Genomic DNA, 18,723 nt, shown 5'->3' on the forward strand with positions numbered 1-18,723 from the left:
AGTTTAATAGACCCCCAGGTGTGGTTAGAATATTGAAATGTCTTCCCTGAGTATTTGTGGTTTCTCAAAAGGCCCAATGGAGGCCCAGGTCAACTCAAAAGGCCAAATGGAGGTAACTCGGGTGGCCCATCAAGGTTCTACAACTGAAATTGTTTGACTCATTTTTGATGAATTGAACAAGGTGGACCCTCTTGTAAACAAGTGTAATGCTTTATTGGGTTGTCCACTCAATTAACAGTCTTTGTATTGAGTTGTGCTTGAATTGTACTGTAATTCTGCAAACTGTTAATAAATATTTCAATCAATCAATCAAACTCATCGGATGTCTGCCACAAGAATAAAAATCAAAACAATTGTTAACATGATTATAATTCATATTTGAGTTCTGGCATGAACAGTAGCTGTGCCATGTTGTCTTTTACTTATTCAAATGGTTTTTTTTTCACTTTTCTTTAATGTGCATGTGTACTTTGGACATTTGTAGTTGGAGACATTGTTATAACAAATGTGATGCCCTATTTTAAGGTGTAGGCCTATAAAACCCTTTTCCCAAGACTTTCTTTTATTAAAATACAAAAAAAAAAAACAGACTTTGTTCCATACATACAGTGAATGCAAAATTACTTGTTTCCATACTAGTGAGTAAAATTGCTTTACAGCATTGATGGTCTTTTAAATTAAAGGCGGATGGTTAAACAAAAATGTTGTATTACAATAAAGGTACCCCCATCTCTATACAAAACACTGCCATGGTGTATGAAGATATATTGAGATGCAATTTTACAGAAATGTAATCATTTGTTTTGGTTTAATTGCATTTCATTTGCACAGGCTGTTTCTGATGAATCAGTGTGCACTGTGCGGTCAATCATATTCTATTTATTTCTCCTATATCAGTGCACTGCAGCAAGACAGGGTTGACTGATGTAATAATGCCAAAACCCTGTGCAGCAGTAGGCTGTAACAATTAAAAATCACACCTTTGTGAAGTGAGGGGCACTCTTATCGTATATCATCCCTTCATTGTCAAAGGACAAGGACAAATGTAGCCGATGTGCTCGTCTACATATGACGTAAATTCATCCATTGTCAATGTAAATAGAATGTTTGTGTAAGACGAAAATTGTCCAAAAACATTCCACATGTCACTTTTTTCCAATATTTGTTTTGTTGAAAATATCAATATCTACAAGCACTGGGCTTGTAGATCTGATAAATAACTAGAAAAAGTGCCCTTCTGGGCACAGGTCTACTCTCCACCAGGAGTATAGGAGTGTGTGTGTAATGTTTGGCAAAATGTTTAGGAGCAATATAAACGTGTGTGTGTGTGTGTGTGTGTGTGTGTGTGTGCGTGCCGCGGCTTGGCCTGTTGTAGCGACACCATGAGGCTGATTCGAAAAGTGGCATTTCTTCCAAAGCCTAGTGGGAATATGCATGCACAGTTTCACCACAATCGGACGCTGCATTCAGTAGTTGTGGCGATTTGTACAAAGCGGGCTACTCCTGAAAAGTTTAGAAGCCAATCGTAGCCAATGAGGGTGGATTATGAGAAATTAAACAAACCCGTCTTGATCACATGACTATGAAGAGCATGTGTACCGATTTGCGTGAAATTTGGATAAAATCTGAAGGAGTAATATTAGAAAATGTGTTTTACATATGTCGGCCTCCTGGTGGCGCTAAAAAGAGCAGATGTGAAAAATTCCAGGCAAAGGTTTTTCCTTGGCCTCTAGGGAGTTGGCATACAAAGTTATCCACAGATCCGTGCAGTTAGAGGTAAAAACTCTTTTCGGCCAGTTATAGCGCCAGCATGAGGCCGAGTTGAAAATGTTCATTTGGCATTTCTTCCTCGTCCTAGTGGGAATGTGCGTGCACAATTTCACGGAAATCACACGATGTGTTTATGATTTGCAGCATTTTGTTTGAAACTGAGCACTCCTGCGAACTTTGGAAGCCAATCTTAGCCAATCAGGATGGAGTCTGAGAAATCTGAAAGACCCTTTCGTTGAATGGCTCTAGAGAGACTGTGTACCAATTTGCGTGATGTTTGGACAAAATCTGTAGGTGTACTGTCCAAAAACTTGTTTTGCACAAAGCGGCCTCCTGGTGGCGCTATAACAGGCCGTTCTGGAAATTTTGGGGCAGAGGTTCATCCAGGGAGTGAGTGCAAAATTTGGCATCGACCGGATTAATGGTGCCGGAGATTAGCTGTTCACAGACGGAAGGACGGACGGACGGACGGACGTGCAAAACATACTCTCTCCCCATGCCTTCGGCCTGGTGGAGACAATAACATATAGTGCAGTAACAGTTGCTTGTTTTGGGCTTGTTTTCATAGACCTGGTTGCTTATTTCTCCCACAAAATATGGCAACACTGGGAGTAGAGTAGACCAAATTAATTCATCTCAGAGAGAGAGTGGATGAGAACATGAAACAAACAACAAACAGCAGAGAGAGACGAACAGTGGACGTTTTATAATAGAAGTGTGCTGCAGTGCACAAACCTTTGTGTCTGAGATTGTCTTTGCAGTTCCCCATGTTTCTTCACTAGTCCGATCCTGAAGAACAGTTTGCCGGCCACTGCTACAGAGCTGACAATGAGGTTATATCTTCTCTTCTTCTCTGGAGTCCTGCCTCAAAGCAGACCAGAGGTAGAAAACTGTCGTTCCCCTAGGGACACAGGCATCAGTAAGCAGGAACTGGGGGTGGCAATGAAGGACCGGGAAGTCTGGCGTGATGTTGTGAAATCCACGATCTCGACCGCGGTCGAAAAATGATGACACCAAACCTTTTTGCTGAAAATAACATCAGTAATCAGTTTAGGCCCTAACACATTGGTTTTCAAAGTGGGGACTAAGGACCCCCCTAGCCTGACCAAATTAGTAACTACGTTTTAACAGATTTAACTATAGGCAATTAATCAATTATAGTTAGAAGATTGCATCTAGGATCCTCTCCCATAACTGTTACCTCTGCAACCTGACTCTGGATAAAAGATGGATGGATGGATATAATTCAATTAAACTTAAGTTATTACAAAAAAAATGTTACCAAGTGTGTGTGCGCACGTGTATATACATATATATATAGACATAGTTAGACAATTAAATTAAGTCCAAAACAAAGTTATAAATCCCTTGGACTAACAGAGAGAAAATGGAGATGCAAAAACTGACCCCACACAGTATCCTGACTGCAGTATTCTTATTTCTCTTTAGGCTTTGTAGTAGAGTAATTTCTCTGTAAGAACTTTCACCAGTATTTTTTAAATAGTGATTGCATACAGACGCCTGGCTTCTATACGGGAGCATATCGTCATTTTACAACCAGGATGCTACCTAGTGGTAAGTCTACATTGGATTGGCTGATAAATAATGAAATCCTCTCTACAGAGGACAGAAATGGAACGTTTAAATTTCGACGATTCTACAAATGTCTTCTAAATCCTGATAATTTTCTGAAAAACCCACAATGTTTCTATGTCAGTGGTTCTCAAGGTTTTTCATGTCAAGCACCCAAAAAATTATATGAATTTGGCCACCGACCCCCATCTGAAAATATGTTGTTCCAGGGATTCCCCCCCCCCACCCCACCCCCAGAAGCAAAGATTTGAGTTAATTTTTTTTCTCCAAAAATAGCAGACCTACAAGCTCGTATCTATGAGCCTGTAGATCTGCTATTTTTCAATAGCTAAAGTATAACAATGCTTAAAACACCAAAAGGGGTTCCCGCCCCAAAATGGGTTAATTCCGAAATCTCACTGTTGAGCTCAATAGAATATAAGAACGAAGCACAGTCATCACTGCAGTTGGATACAATCTTATATTTCAAAAGGTGAACATTATATACAACAGATTAAAGATTAAAATACAAAACTAATGTACTGCCAAAACAATATGCTAAATAGTACAAAGGTGTGTGAAATGTGTAATTGCGTATTTTCTTTGTCTCATACAGTCATTTCATTTTTGTCCTCTAATTCAGGTGGTTTAATCTCCATCTCCATGAGGTACCCTGAAAAACACAACAGACGTGAATGCTACTTTCGTTTGTTTTTTTTGCAAAGTGTGTGTGCGTGCGTGCGTGCGTGCATGTGCGTTGAGAAACAGACAAGTGAGAGAGAAATGGTTGTTCTATGGTTTTATGGTTAAGACTTTGAGATAGGCTTACAATTAGGAAAAGGGGTGTGTGTGTGTGTGTGTGTGTGTGTGTGCGCACGTCTCTCACTCTCAGTGTGGTCAATGTCAGGCCGGGTGGCGATGAGGATCCAGGCGAGGCCGACCAACAGCGCCACCACCAGGTTGACCGTCAGCCAGGGGTGAAGGAAGTGGTGCTCGGAGCCTTGAGGCCTGAGACAGACAGGGAGAGCACATTCAGTCAAAACGGCTTCAAAAGCTGTTCGGAGATAACACCAGAATCCATCCATCCCATCCATCCAGTGTTGTTTTTAGTTTTAAGTCATATTCTCTTGAATAGTTTTCATTTAGTTTTAGTCACCTGGAATGTTTTAGTGTTAGTCTAGTTTTAGTCGTCATAAGATTTTTAGTCGACTAAATCTACAGTTGAATTAGTCGAACAAAATGTATTTTGGCGGGCCTTGATGCCGTTTTTTACACTTGCTGTAGATCGGCTATTCTCAGCGTGCAGCTAATTGTAAAAGGACTTATATTGGATCTCTTGTCCACTAGTCCCATCCTAACATTTTAGTCTAGTTTTTTGATGACATTTTCATTATATTTAGTCTTATTATTTAGTTTCCATTTAGTTTTCGTCAGTGGAAAAAGGTAGTCGCCGAACATTTTTCGTCTTAGTTTTAGTCGACGAAATCAACACATCCATCCATCTTCAAACGCTTATCCGTAGTCGGGTCGCGGGGGCAACAGCTCCACCAGAGCGCTCCAGACTTCCCTCTCCAGAGCAACATTAGTGACTTCCTCCTGGGGGGACGTGCCTCGAGGACCTCCCTATATAGGGAGACGCTCAAGAGGCATCCTAAACAAGATGGCCGAACCACCTAAGCTGGCTCCTTTCCAGGCGAAGAAGCAGCGACTCTACTCCGAGTCTCTGTCGCATGACTGCAACTTCTCACCCTATCTCTAAGGGAGATGCCAGCCACCCGACGAAGAAAACTGACAGACAGCGATTCTAACATCAGAATCAATAACACATACAAAGAAATGTTATAAGTGCGTCCTATGGAACACATGGTTGTTGTTCTTGCTTACTATAAATCGCTCTGGATTAAGAGCGTCTGATAAATGCCTAAATTGTAACAATTGTATCAACAAAACTCACCAGTTAAAAGGACATTTTGACTTGATCATTCGATTTGACTTGACTCACCACAAAGTTACATTGGGGCTTTCGTAGAGGTTGATACGATCGCTGGTCATCTGCTGGCTGAGAGACAGGACCAGGGCCGAGGAATAAACTGTAGGTTGTACGGAAAGATGCACAGACAGACATGCACGCATGCACGTGCACACCCAGGCAGGCAAATGGGACACAGTAAGTGTAAGCTGGATAGAGACGAGCAGAATGCTAAACAAAATGGAGAAGTACATTATTGTGAAAATCTTCCTTCTTTTCTGCCAACTTTCCCCCCATTTTAGTCGTTATGCCAATTCCCTGATGTCCCTACACACTTGTGTAGTGTTGTCACTGCTGACCCCTACTGGTTGGTCTTGGGACTGGTTGGTCATAGGGATCATAATCTAAGTTCCCAGACGTTTTCGGCTGCTGCTGTGTGTGCATTATAAATACAAAGTTAAGAAGAAACTACAATCGAGATTATACTAGAGAGTGCGGATATTCCTTTTTTCATTCAAAAAAATGCATGTCTGTTAAAATGTGTGTGAACTAAAGACTCACAGAATGCTGCCAGCACCACAGGGTCCAGTGTGACAAACTCCCGCATAGCCATGGGGCCTTTAGCCAGATTCATCCTGAACAGAAAACACAGTATGTGAATTCATTTTTCAACAATGTGTGTGACTACATACTGTACACAATGCACACATCTCTTTTAAAGCAATGGACTTAATAATTGATTTTATTTAACAATTTCGCTTTTTCCCCTCACATCATTTTGTATCATCAGAATTGTCAGAGACAGTTAGGAAAGCAAGATAATAATTTATCCCAAACTGTTAGCAACCTATAATATGATGTAAAAGTGGTGGTTAATATTTTTTACAGTCTGGTGATGGTGGATCTCATGTGACCAGCCTTGGAAATATCGACTCTCATGCCTGAAAATGCTGCCCACCCTTGTATAGAAAAAAACTATTATTAATATCGGCCCCACCCTACTGATGTACTGAATGCTGAAGACCATATCGCTCTATTGATGGAAGATGATTCTTTCTCAACGCTTTTGTTATTATTATTATAATACATGTATTTAAAATGGAGCATACACACAACTCCCCCTTGGGCTTAAGTTGTACTCTGTCATACTATCGGCGAAAATAGCTAATCAACGCATGATACGCATCGCAATGTGACACTTTGGCCCCTTTTCCTCTAGGGTTGAACCGGCCCAGTTCTTAGTCCATGAGCCAGATCCCCAAAATTGGAACGTTAATTACACATTATGCAATTATGCAAAACCATACCTTGTAAATTGTTTATAGGATCATTGTTTATAGGATCAATATAAGTAAATTAAGATATGATAAACCCTTCCGTAGCTTTGTCATATTTATCACAGCTTTAGTAATTTTCACCTATAGTAGCCTATACAGGTGAATAGGTAAAAATGTAATTAATAGTTATCACCATGAAACTGATTGATTACTTACACGAAGATAATGATTTATTGAATTTAGTTTTCTGAAATTGTAAAATATGAAAAAGCTACTACTGTGGAAATGTTATGATATATTAATTTACTTATATTGACCCTATAAACAATTTAATATAGGTATGCTTTTACCCAATGCATAATGTACGTTCCAATTTTGGAGCTCTGACTCATGGACTAAGAACCGGGCCGGTTCAACCCTGGTGGAAAAGGGGCCTTGGTGAGCTTGCACTAGGGCGGCTAGTTTCAGCGTGCGTAGGAGAGGGGAGAGCGTACCTGTCGAAGGCGGCCACAGTGCTAATTGCCAGCAGCATGTAAAGCAGAGACTGCGACGGATACGCCAGGCTGTGGTAGTGTTCCAGCAGGTTGTCGAGAGCTGTGAGCTCAGGGCCGGCCAAGACGTACACTATGATGGTGTTCCACACGGCGTAGCCGGCCAGGAACCCATGACAGAACACCCCTAGATCCCTGCAGAAGAGAAGAGAGGAGAGGAGGAGTGTTTTTCATTCCCATCTGTCTACGGATATGGTGTGTGCTTCTTCACTGATACAGTGACGCACTCACATTCAATTCAATCTTATTAAAGTGTCAAATCACAACAAGAGCAAGACATTCTATGACAGTGATATTAACTGGAAAAAACGTCAAGCAGAACCCGACTCTAGGGTGGGCCAGAGAAATATAGCGTTGACTCCCATTGTAACAATGGAATAGAGGGTATGCGTGTGACATCATCATCAAACCCGGAAGTTATGCAGGAATGCCTAATGAGTGGCAAAAAACTACTTTCTGGCCTTGACAGCCCATACACCAAACAGAAAAGTCCTATCTGATTGCATTAAACAACATTAAACAATGTTAAACTCACTTTTCCTGTTGCTTTGCCACTCGATTTGCCACTTGATGTGCCATTCACTTTAAGAATGCGCATACTCTCTATACGGAAATGCTCATTCTATCTCAATGGGATAGTTCCAGCCATAGGAGCAATGTTTGGAACTATAGCCCATAGGCACCCGCTTTGCGGCGAGATCAAAGCGTGTCGCTACTCTCCTACTCTACACTCTGGGGTGGGCGGGGACCGTGTCAGGGGAGAGAAATGGAGAGAGATGGAGAGACAGGAGGAGAAACGGAGAGTGGATATAGCCACATAATGATGGAGACAAAACTGGAACAAGAATAAAAGGTGCACGGCACTGCACGGGCGCACACACACACACAAACACACACACACCTGAACCCTGTGTGTACTCTGAGTGCCACGTCTCTGGTGTTATAGAGAGACTGCAATTCCATTAAGTTGTCCGACTGGTGATTGGTCTTCCCCCCCCCTGTCATAACGCTCTGCTGGCTGAAAACGCTCTGCAGATGCACACACACACGCACGCACGCACGCACGCACGCACGCACGCACGCACACACGTCAGTGCTGCGCCACCGAGCGATCCCCTGTGCCACCCACCAGACATGGCATTAGGATAGTAACTAAAGTACATTTTACTTGAGTGCTGTACTTAATTCATGCAGGTTTATTTATTTAAAATACAACTAGTTGCGTGTGCGTGCGTGCGTCTGTGTGTATGGGAGGGGGCAGCAAGGCAACTTAGGCAAGCGAGTGAAACTTTTTTTCCCCCTGTAACCATGGTTTCCAGGTCGTATTGCAGTTGTTCAAAAAGGCGTCCTTAGGCGTCAGTGGCAACGGGTACATTAGGGAAAATAGGTGTCCAAGAAATCATGTCCTCCAATTAGTCTAGTAGCCAGCCCATAGAGCCCCATTGTGAACCCGGACATGTTGAGTACACCAAGGTTTTATGTTATAAATGTTTAGTATGGGTCCCCAGCATGTAGAAACTGCCGGATGCTGGATTCAGCATCATGAAAACCCCCTAGTTTGACACATCACATGCTAGATAAAGCATAATGAAATTTTGAATATTTTGCCTTATATAGGTTGTTAATGGTATGGTCACATATTATGCCAATTATGAAAATTGCTCAACATATGCAAGTTAGCATCCGGCAGTTTCTACATGCTGGGGACCCATACTAAACATTTCTAACATAAAACGTTGGTGTACTCAACATGTCCGGGTTCACTTTTTGGCTACTAGGCTATTATACTTCCACAAGCTCAAAGTGTTCTGAGCTCATAGATCTGCTATCTTCGCTGAATGTTAGCCCCATAATAGCGATTAGGGATGTTAATAGTTAAAGAAAGGACGTCAGGAGGCTTCACGTGGCACTGGGTGAGGTCATTCCAGTATTTTCTTTGGTTTTGGAGTTTTTACTTATTCAGTCACCATGAAGTAATGCGCCACAAAACACAAAACGTCAAGGCTTCCAGTGGTTTGAGTATAAGTATACAGTGAGTAATCAGCCTTGGAAATCAACGGTTCCTGAGCCATGATGTGGCACATACAGTAGGTCAGGAGCCTAACTTCTGTTTCCATAGAGCGAGGCACAGAGTTGTCCCAATACCATTTTGTTCAGACCGAGTACGAGTATTTAAGTACTGAAATATGTTTTTCCAGCCCCCCCCCCTCCCCCCTCCCCCCCAGAAGCAAAGATTTGACTTTAAAACGTTTGCTCTAGTATTCACCTGTCTCTCTGTGAGGCTGGATTGAAGCAAGGCGTCTACAAACACGCTCTGGCTCTGCAGGGCTTTCCTCTCCCTGGTCACAGACAGTAGTACTGACTCCATCTCGGACAGGGCTGGACAACACAAGACGCTCTCGTTAACCACATGTCATGAACCCTAGCCCAACACCGCCAAAGTGCCCTTGAGCAAGGCACTTGAACCCCCAACTGCTGCTCAATGGCTAACGGACCGGTATAAGACTGTGGTTGTACTGGTCAGCTCTTAGGTTTTAATGTGTAATCTGCCTTGTCTGTGCGTTTCTATATGCTGTGCGTTGCTGAAAATAATAAAAGAGAGAGAGAGAGAGAGTTACCAGGCGGGCCCCCCGCGCCCGCCTGGTAACCTAGCAACGACTTCAGCATCGTCTCGAAGGAGTCCGCTGGGGAGGGACGAACAAAAGGAAACGAACGTAGAAACATTTTATATCCATTTCAAAAGAGAACAAGCCACGGGCAAATTATGGTTGTTGTTCTGAAGATAATAAACATGCAGCGTGAATGTTACTTTGCCATGATGTAACTCCAAATATTGGTGAGATATCTGCAATAGTTACTCAGCTGATTCATTGATATATTTATTCCCAACAGTCTCCAGCCCTCAATGGCTTACGTTGCACGCCAGGTGAAACCGCTCTCAAAGTCACTCTTTTACAATATATAAAAGAAGGAAAACAAATCTGATTCTGCCAGACGGCATTCGTATTTTTATTTGAATGGCATTTTTAACTTCCCGTTGTGTTTTACTACTTGAAGATACAGATCTACTGTACTGGTCCAGTCCAGTCCAGCCCAATTAATTAAACAACTCAACAGGAAGATGGTTTTGTGATTTTATATATGACAGAATCTGCTTTGATTACAATTTGTATATGTGCTATGAAGACAGTGACTTTGAGAGCCGTTTCATCCATTCATTACAGTTTACACAACCCAAATATCTACCAAAGTCTCATTGTGATTTAAGTACCCATTTAGACCTGAGATCTGTTTCTATGTCAATTTCATTTCATGTCAAGGATCCCCAGAATGATCTGTATTTTGGCCGCGGACCCCCATCTGAAAATATGTTGTTCCAGACTGGGACATCCCCAGAAGCAAAGATTTGAGTTATAAAAAGTTTGCTGTGAAAGAATATATATTCAAAGATGTGCGGTGTGCGCCACATTTTCAAGATAAAAAAATAGCAGATCTACAAGCTCGCAGCGTGGCACTCGGTGCCGCACTATGAGCTTGTAGATCTGCTATTTTTCAATAGCTAAAGTATAACATAATGCTTAAAAAACACCAAAAGGGGTTCCCGTCCAGAATGGGATCGACTGTTTCTCCCGACCAAAAAAATGGTTCACAGTTCACACTCACTGGTCCTGTTGGGGTTGATGTGCTGTCGTAGCTGTTCCACAGAGCCCAGACTGACCACCGGCCGGCCTCCGAACCAGAACGACGCCACGGGTCCAAACTCCTGGTGCAGGCTTAGCAGGAACTCGTGCAGACTGCCCTGGTTCACAATGTCCTGCAGGTTCCCATCCCTGACAAGAGAGGAAACACTGTTCTGAACCACTGTGTTAGAGGGGCAGGGGCTGAAATCCCCTAGGGCACTTTTGGACAAAAATTGCGAAAATAGCAGATCTACAAGCTCACTACATCAGCTATTTTCATGGGGGGAACCCAGAACTCTTTAGCTAGTGGAGATGCGGTGTACGACATGGATTTCTAAATACATTTATTCAATGCAAAATACTGTGTTCAAGTTCAGGAGACTTTGAAAAAAATCAATTCTCCTAGAATGCTGGCATGGAAAGAGGGCAGTTGTTTTGCAGACGGGCAAAAGGACAGGATCTGAAGCCCCCTTTGATGTCTGTGTGCACGTCCTTGACTGTACTGTTGTTCTGTTTAACCAGCATGGGCTCCAGACTAAGGCTGCAGCAATTAGCATGGAATACAGCAACATAGAATCTCATGACTCTAGTAAAGTGTAATGATCATTGATGTAAATAGGTTTTCGATGTAATGAGTCCTGGGATGCAGGGATGGTCTTTTAGATGAGTCCCAGGGACATTTTATGAGTCCCACTTCAACGACGTTAGGAGTCATGTTTTGCCATTTTTACAAATAATAAGATAACTAAGAACTAAGAATATCGCATGGATGCACCTGGGACGTATCCTCAGTGATGTATCGCATGGTCATAAGCAAAAAGTATAGAAAAAGAGTGTTGCAGCCCTGTTTTCAATTAATTCAATCCAACCAACCAAACACTACTTCATAACACCATGTGTTAACTTACATTCCCACCCTGATAAGAATATAATAAATAATAAAGTGAACTTACTTCTCATCTGTGGGGTTGAGACCTGGAATGCCAGAAGCACGCCTGGATGACTGGAATGGTGAGCAGATAAAAGAGCCACAATGGAAACACATTCATTTTAAATAAATACAGGCCTATATGTTGCAGACAGTGTATGCTCTGTAACCATATGCATTTTGTATGAAAAACCCTAACACATTAAATAAAAATGTGAGCATGCAGACTATGCTGACATATGGAAGAGGTTCAACTCATTTGTTTGTAGACGAAATATTATGTAAACGACTCCAGTGAAGTCTCACGCACGCACGCACACACAACTTATCTCTCTCACTGACACACATACATACAGTACAGTACAGTAGGCTATATATAGGTCACAGGGTCAGGACGTTTCTGTTACATTTCAACAGATGATGAGCAGTGAGCACACCAGATAAAACATCCGTTTTGGGGTTTCCAGATGTTAAAGTCCCATTACAAACCGTTTTAGACACAAAGCAGCAGCAGGGGGTTCGTCTGTTTGCTATCAGGCTAACTACACTGCTGTTATTGTTTCACGAACTTACCGGATAAAGATAGAGGACCGCACCAACCAGGGCTCCGTTCTTAGCACTGTTCTTTTGGCAAATCTAGTGAGCAAATATAAGACTTCCGGTGGACGATCTCTTCAAAATAAGAGTACCCTCTAGAGTATTGAAAAAAAGTTTAATTTGCACATTAAAACTATAAATTAAGCATTTAAACGATGCTATAGGACACACATTATGTTTCTGTGTAAAAATAAGTAATAAGTAATGTTTCTGTGTAAAGATAAGTAATTAAAAAGTTATCTAAATGGATAAATGCTATTCACTGGAGAGCATGGACTTTATAAAGTGGACGCTGGACAGAAATCCCTGCTATGTTTCGACTAGTGTGACATACGCACGCGTCCGGGGAGACCTCCTCTACAACACCACACTGTCCGCTAAGCAGCAGAGGTGTAAAACAAAAATTGGCACCAGGTCACAGGTCAAAAAAAAACATAAAAAAACTTCCCATTTCCAGACTACAGTGGACTAAAGTGGACGCTGGACAGAAATCCCTGCTATGTTTCGACTAGTGTGACATACGCACGCGTCCGGGGAGACCTCCTCTACAACACCACACTGTCCGCTAAGCAGCAGAGGTGTAAAACAAAAATTGGCACCAGGTCACAGGTCAAAAAACATAAAAAAACTTCCCATTTCCAGACTACAGTGGACTAAAGTGGACGCTGGACAGAAATCCCTGCTATGTTTCGACTAGTGTGACATACGCACGCGTCCGGGGAGACCTCCTCTACAACACCACACTGTCCGCTAAGCAGCAGAGGTGTAAAACAAAAATTGGCACCAGGTCACAGGTCAAAAAACATAAAAAAACTTCCCATTTCCAGACTACAGTGGACTAAAGTGGACGCTGGACAGAAATCCCTGCTATGTTTCGACTAGTGTGACATACGCACGCGTCCGGGGAGACCTCCTCTACAACACCACACTGTCCGCTAAGCAGCAGAGGTGTAAAACAAAAATTGGCACCAGGTCACAGGTCAAAAAACATAAAAAAACTTCCCATTTCCAGACTACAGTGGACTAAAGTGGACGCTGGACAGAAATCCCTGCTATGTTTCGACTAGTGTGACATACGCACGCGTCCGGGGAGACCTCCTCTACAACACCACACTGTCCGCTAAGCAGCAGAGGTGTAAAACAAAAATTGGCACCAGGTCACAGGTCAAAAAACATAAAAAAACTTCCCATTTCCAGACTACAGTGGACTAAAGTGGACGCTGGACAGAAATCCCTGCTATGTTTCGACTAGTGTGACATACGCACGCGTCCGGGGAGACCTCCTCTACAACACCACACTGTCCGCTAAGCAGCAGAGGTGTAAAACAAAAATTGGCACCAGGTCACAGGTCAAAAAACATAAAAAAACTTCCCATTTCCAGACTACAGTGGACTAAAGTGGACGCTGGACAGAAATCCCTGCTATGTTTCGACTAGTGTGACATACGCACGCGTCCGGGGAGACCTCCTCTACAACACCACACTGTCCGCTAAGAAGCAGAGGTGTAAAACAAAAATTGGCACCAGGTCACAGGTCAAAAAACATAAAAAAACTTCCCATTTCCAGACTACAGTGGACTAAAGTGGACGCTGGACAGAAATCCCTGCTATGTTTCGACTAGTGTGACATACGCACGCGTCCGGGGAGACCTCCTCTACAACACCACACTGTCCGCTAAGCAGCAGAGGTGTAAAACAAAAATTGGCACCAGGTCACAGGTCAAAAAACATAAAAAAACTTCCCATTTCCAGACTACAGTGGACTAAAGTGGACGCTGGACAGAAATCCCTGCTATGTTTCGACTAGTGTGACATACGCACGCGTCCGGGGAGACCTCCTCTACAACACCACACTGTCCGCTAAGCAGCAGAGGTGTAAAACAAAAATTGGCACCAGGTCACAGGTCAAAAAACATAAAAAAACTTCCCATTTCCAGACTACAGTGGACTAAAGTGGACGCTGGACAGAAATCCCTGCTATGTTTCGACTAGTGTGACATACGCACGCGTCCGGGGAGACCTCCTCTACAACACCACACTGTCCGCTAAGCAGCAGAGGTGTAAAACAAAAATTGGCACCAGGTCACAGGTCAAAAAACATAAAAAAACTTCCCATTTCCAGACTACAGTGGACTAAAGTGGACGCTGGACAGAAATCCCTGCTATGTTTCGACTAGTGTGACATACGCACGCGTCCGGGGAGACCTCCTCTACAACACCACACTGTCCGCTAAGCAGCAGAGGTGTAAAACAAAAATTGGCACCAGGTCACAGGTCAAAAAACATAAAAAAACTTCCCATTTCCAGACTACAGTGGACTAAAGTGGACGCTGGACAGAAATCCCTGCTATGTTTCGACTAGTGTGACATACGCACGCGTCCGGGGAGACCTCCTCTACAACACCACACTGTCCGCTAAGCAGCAGAGGTGTAAAACAAAAATTGGCACCAGGTCACAGGTCAAAAAACATAAAAAAACTTCCCATTTCCAGACTACAGTGGACTAAAGTGGACGCTGGACAGAAATCCCTGCTATGTTTCGACTAGTGTGACATACGCACGTGTCCGGGGAGACCTCCTCTACAACACCACACTGTCCGCTAAGCAGCAGAGGTGTAAAACAAAAATTGGCACCAGGTCACAGGTCAAAAAACATGAAAAACGTCCCATTTCCAGACTACAGTGGACTAAAGTGGACGCTGGACAGAAATCCCTGCTATGTTTCGACTAGTGTGACATACGCACGCGTCCGGGGAGACCTCCTCTACAACACCACACTGTCCGCTAAGCAGCAGAGGTGTAAAACAAAAATTGGCACCAGGTCACAGGTCAAAAAACATAAAAAAACTTCCCATTTCCAGACTACAGTGGACTAAAGTGGACGCTGGACAGAAATCCCTGCTATGTTTCGACTAGTGTGACATACGCACGCGTCCGGGGAGACCTCCTCTACAACACCACACTGTCCGCTAAGCAGCAGAGGTGTAAAACAAAAATTGGCACCAGGTCACAGGTCAAAAAACATAAAAACCGTCCCATTTCCAGACTACAGTGGACTAAAGTGGACGCTGGACAGAAATCCCTGCTATGTTTCGACTAGTGTGACATACGCACGCGTCCGGGGAGACCTCCTCTACAACACCACACTGTCCGCTAAGCAGCAGAGGTGTAAAACAAAAATTGGCACCAGGTCACAGGTCAAAAAACATAAAAAAACTTCCCATTTCCAGACTACAGTGGACTAAAGTGGACGCTGGACAGAAATCCCTGCTATGTTTCGACTAGTGTGACATACGCACGCGTCCGGGGAGACCTCCTCTACAACACCACACTGTCCGCTAAGCAGCAGAGGTGTAAAACAAAAATGTAACAACAGACATTGTAATTACTGGTGTTGGAACACTAATGTCTGCATGAATGGTAATGGTAGTACTTAACTACTGTGAAGTACTATGTAGATCGACCATTAACAGTCATAGTGAAACATTGATAGCTCTAAATTAGGGCTTTTAGGGTTTGACAAGTTGTTAACGGCTTGCATGCACACTTGAGTACAGCCATTACTGCCCCCCCACACACACACACCAGGTGTTAAGTAACCAAGTACTTTTACTTATACTCCCCTACATCTTGGAGCCAAAATCTGTACTTTACTTCACTACAATCATTTTAAAACTTTAGTTACTAGTTACTTTGGAGATTTTAATTTTGATTAGAAAACATACATTAACCACTTCAAACCCCGGACCCCGGACGCGTGCATATGTCACACTAGTCGAAACATAGCAGGGATTTTTGTCCAGCGTCCACTTTAGTCCACTGTAGTCTGGAAATGGGAAGTTTTTTTATGTTTTTTGACCTGTGACCTGGTGCCAATTTTTGTTTTACACCTCTGCTGCTTAGCGGACAGTGTGGTGTTGTAGAGGAGGTCTCCCCGGACGCGTGCGTATGTCACACTAGTCGAAACATAGCAGGGATTTCTGTCCAGCGTCCACTTTAGTCCACTGTAGTCTGGAAATGGGAAGTTTTTTTATGTTTTTTGACCTGTGACCTGGTGCCAATTTTTGTTTTACACCTCTGCTGCTTAGCGGACAGTGTGGTGTTGTAGAGGAGGTCTCCCCGGACGCGTGCGTATGTCACACTAGTCGAAACATAGCAGGGATTTCTGTCCAGCGTCCACTTTAGTCCACTGTAGTCTGGAAATGGGAAGTTTTTTTATGTTTTTTGACCTGTGACCTGGTGCCAATTTTTGTTTTACACCTCTGCTGCTTAGCGGACAGTGTGGTGTTGTAGAGGAGGTCTCCCCGGACGCGTGCGTATGTCACACTAGTCGAAACATAGCAGGGATTTCTGTCCAGCGTCCACTTTAGTCCACTGTAGTCTGGAAATGGGAAGTTTTTTTATGTTTTTTGACCTGTGACCTGGTGCCAATTTTTGTTTTACACCTCTGCTGCTTAGCGGACAGTGTGGTGTTGTAGAGGAGGTCTCCCCGGACGCGTGCGTATGTCACACTAGTCGAAACATAGCAGGGATTTCTGTCCAGCGTCCACTTTAGTCCACTGTAGTCTGGAAATGGGAAGTTTTTTTATGTTTTTTGACCTGTGACCTGGTGCCAATTTTTGTTTTACACCTCTGCTGCTTAGCGGACAGTGTGGTGTTGTAGAGGAGGTCTCCCCGGACGCGTGCGTATGTCACACTAGTCGAAACATAGCAGGGATTTCTGTCCAGCGTCCACTTTAGTCCACTGTAGTCTGGAAATGGGAAGTTTTTTTATGTTTTTTGACCTGTGACCTGGTGCCAATTTTTGTTTTACACCTCTGCTGCTTAGCGGACAGTGTGGTGTTGTAGAGGAGGTCTCCCCGGACGCGTGCGTATGTCACACTAGTCGAAACATAGCAGGGATTTCTGTCCAGCGTCCACTTTAGTCCACTGTAGTCTGGAAATGGGAAGTTTTTTATGTTTTTTGACCTGTGACCTGGTGCCAATTTTTGTTTTACACCTCTGCTGCTTAGCGGACAGTGTGGTGTTGTAGAGGAGGTCTCCCCGGACGCGTGCGTATGTCACACTAGTCGAAACATAGCAGGGATTTCTGTCCAGCGTCCACTTTAGTCCACTGTAGTCTGGAAATGGGAAGTTTTTTTATGTTTTTTGACCTGTGACCTGGTGCCAATTTTTGTTTTACACCTCTGCTGCTTAGCGGACAGTGTGGTGTTGTAGAGGAGGTCTCCCCGGACGCGTGCGTATGTCACACTAGTCGAAACATAGCAGGGATTTCTGTCCAGCGTCCACTTTAGTCCACTGTAGTCTGGAAATGGGAAGTTTTTTTATGTTTTTTGACCTGTGACCTGGTGCCAATTTTTGTTTTACACCTCTGCTGCTTAGCGGACAGTGTGGTGTTGTAGAGGAGGTCTCCCCGGACGCGTGCGTATGTCACACTAGTCGAAACATAGCAGGGATTTCTGTCCAGCGTCCACTTTAGTCCACTGTAGTCTGGAAATGGGAAGTTTTTTTATGTTTTTTGACCTGTGACCTGGTGCCAATTTTTGTTTTACACCTCTGCTGCTTAGCGGACAGTGTGGTGTTGTAGAGGAGGTCTCCCCGGACACGTGCGTATGTCACACTAGTCGAAACATAGCAGGGATTTCTGTCCAGCGTCCACTTTAGTCCACTGTAGTCTGGAAATGGGAAGTTTTTTTATGTTTTTTGACCTGTGACCTGGTGCCAATTTTTGTTTTACACCTCTGCTGCTTAGCGGACAGTGTGGTGTTGTAGAGGAGGTCTCCCCGGACGCGTGCGTATGTCACACTAGTCGAAACATAGCAGGGATTTCTGTCCAGCGTCCACTTTAGTCCACTGTAGTCTGGAAATGGGAAGTTTTTTTATGTTTTTTGACCTGTGACCTGGTGCCAATTTTTGTTTTACACCTCTGCTGCTTAGCGGACAGTGTGGTGTTGTAGAGGAGGTCTCCCCGGACGCGTGCATATGTCACACTAGTCGATACATAGCAGGGATTTTTGTCCAGTGTCCACTTTATAAAGTCCATGCACTCCAGTGAATAGCATTTATCCATTTAGATAACTTTTTAATTACTTATTTTTACACAGAAACATAATGTGTGTCTTATAGCATCATATAGCATCATTTAAATGCTTCATTTGTAGTTTTAATGTGCAAATTAAACTTTTTTTCAATACTCTAGAGGGTACTCTTATTTTGAAGAGATCGTCCACCGGAAGTCTTATATTTGCTCACTAGATTTGCCAAAAGAACAGTGCTACCAACCAGAATGACAACAAATGTCACAGCGAAGATGGCAAAGTCCAGCATGGTTTATAAACAAAGTACAACGTTTTATTAACTCTTAATTAGTGCAGGACTA

At 43.3% G+C, this 18,723-nt stretch overlaps 2 protein-coding genes across 2 annotated transcripts; both read right to left on the bottom strand.

The window, feature by feature from the left end:
• Positions 1 to 3,804: 3,804 nt before the first annotated feature.
• LOC306917101 (transmembrane protein 237A-like) lies at positions 3,805 to 8,130 on the bottom strand. Its single transcript, XM_079495231.1, has 6 exons — positions 8,041 to 8,130; positions 7,083 to 7,274; positions 5,873 to 5,946; positions 5,345 to 5,432; positions 4,229 to 4,350; positions 3,805 to 4,015 (listed from the first exon to the last, which is right to left on the bottom strand). Exons 1-6 carry the CDS (start codon positions 8,100 to 8,102, stop codon positions 3,951 to 3,953), a joined length of 603 nt encoding a protein of 200 aa, XP_079351357.1. The 5' UTR covers positions 8,103 to 8,130; the 3' UTR covers positions 3,805 to 3,950.
• A 1,101-nt stretch (positions 8,131 to 9,231) lies between these two features.
• LOC306917561 (cytochrome P450 20A1-like) lies at positions 9,232 to 18,671 on the bottom strand (the record flags this gene model as incomplete). The annotated part of the gene is made up of 7 exons (XM_079495854.1): positions 9,232 to 9,246; positions 9,406 to 9,518; positions 9,758 to 9,823; positions 10,803 to 10,969; positions 11,773 to 11,822; positions 12,321 to 12,383; positions 18,627 to 18,671. The coding sequence occupies 7 exons, from the start codon at positions 18,669 to 18,671 to the stop codon at positions 9,232 to 9,234; spliced, it is 519 nt and encodes a 172-aa protein (XP_079351980.1).
• Positions 18,672 to 18,723: the final 52 nt, after the last annotated feature.

Source organism: Electrona antarctica (assembly GCF_951216825.1).
Source record: "Electrona antarctica genome assembly, chromosome: 24".
In the NCBI taxonomy this organism is placed as follows: domain Eukaryota; kingdom Metazoa; phylum Chordata; class Actinopteri; order Myctophiformes; family Myctophidae; genus Electrona; species Electrona antarctica.

Bases quoted from the DNA above. Each gene is read 5' to 3' on its own strand.
- LOC306917101 (XM_079495231.1), bottom strand. From the start codon at position 8,102: ATGGAATTGCAGTCTCTCTATAACACCAGAGACGTGGCACTCAGAGTA. The intron at 7,275-8,040 runs GTGTGTGTGTGT...TCTCTTCTGCAG, and splicing joins AGAGTACACACAGGGTTCAG to GGATCTAGGGGTGTTCTGTC. The intron at 4,351-5,344 runs GTGAGTCAAGTC...TGTCTGTCTCAG, and splicing joins AGCCCCAATGTAACTTTGTG to GCCTCAAGGCTCCGAGCACC.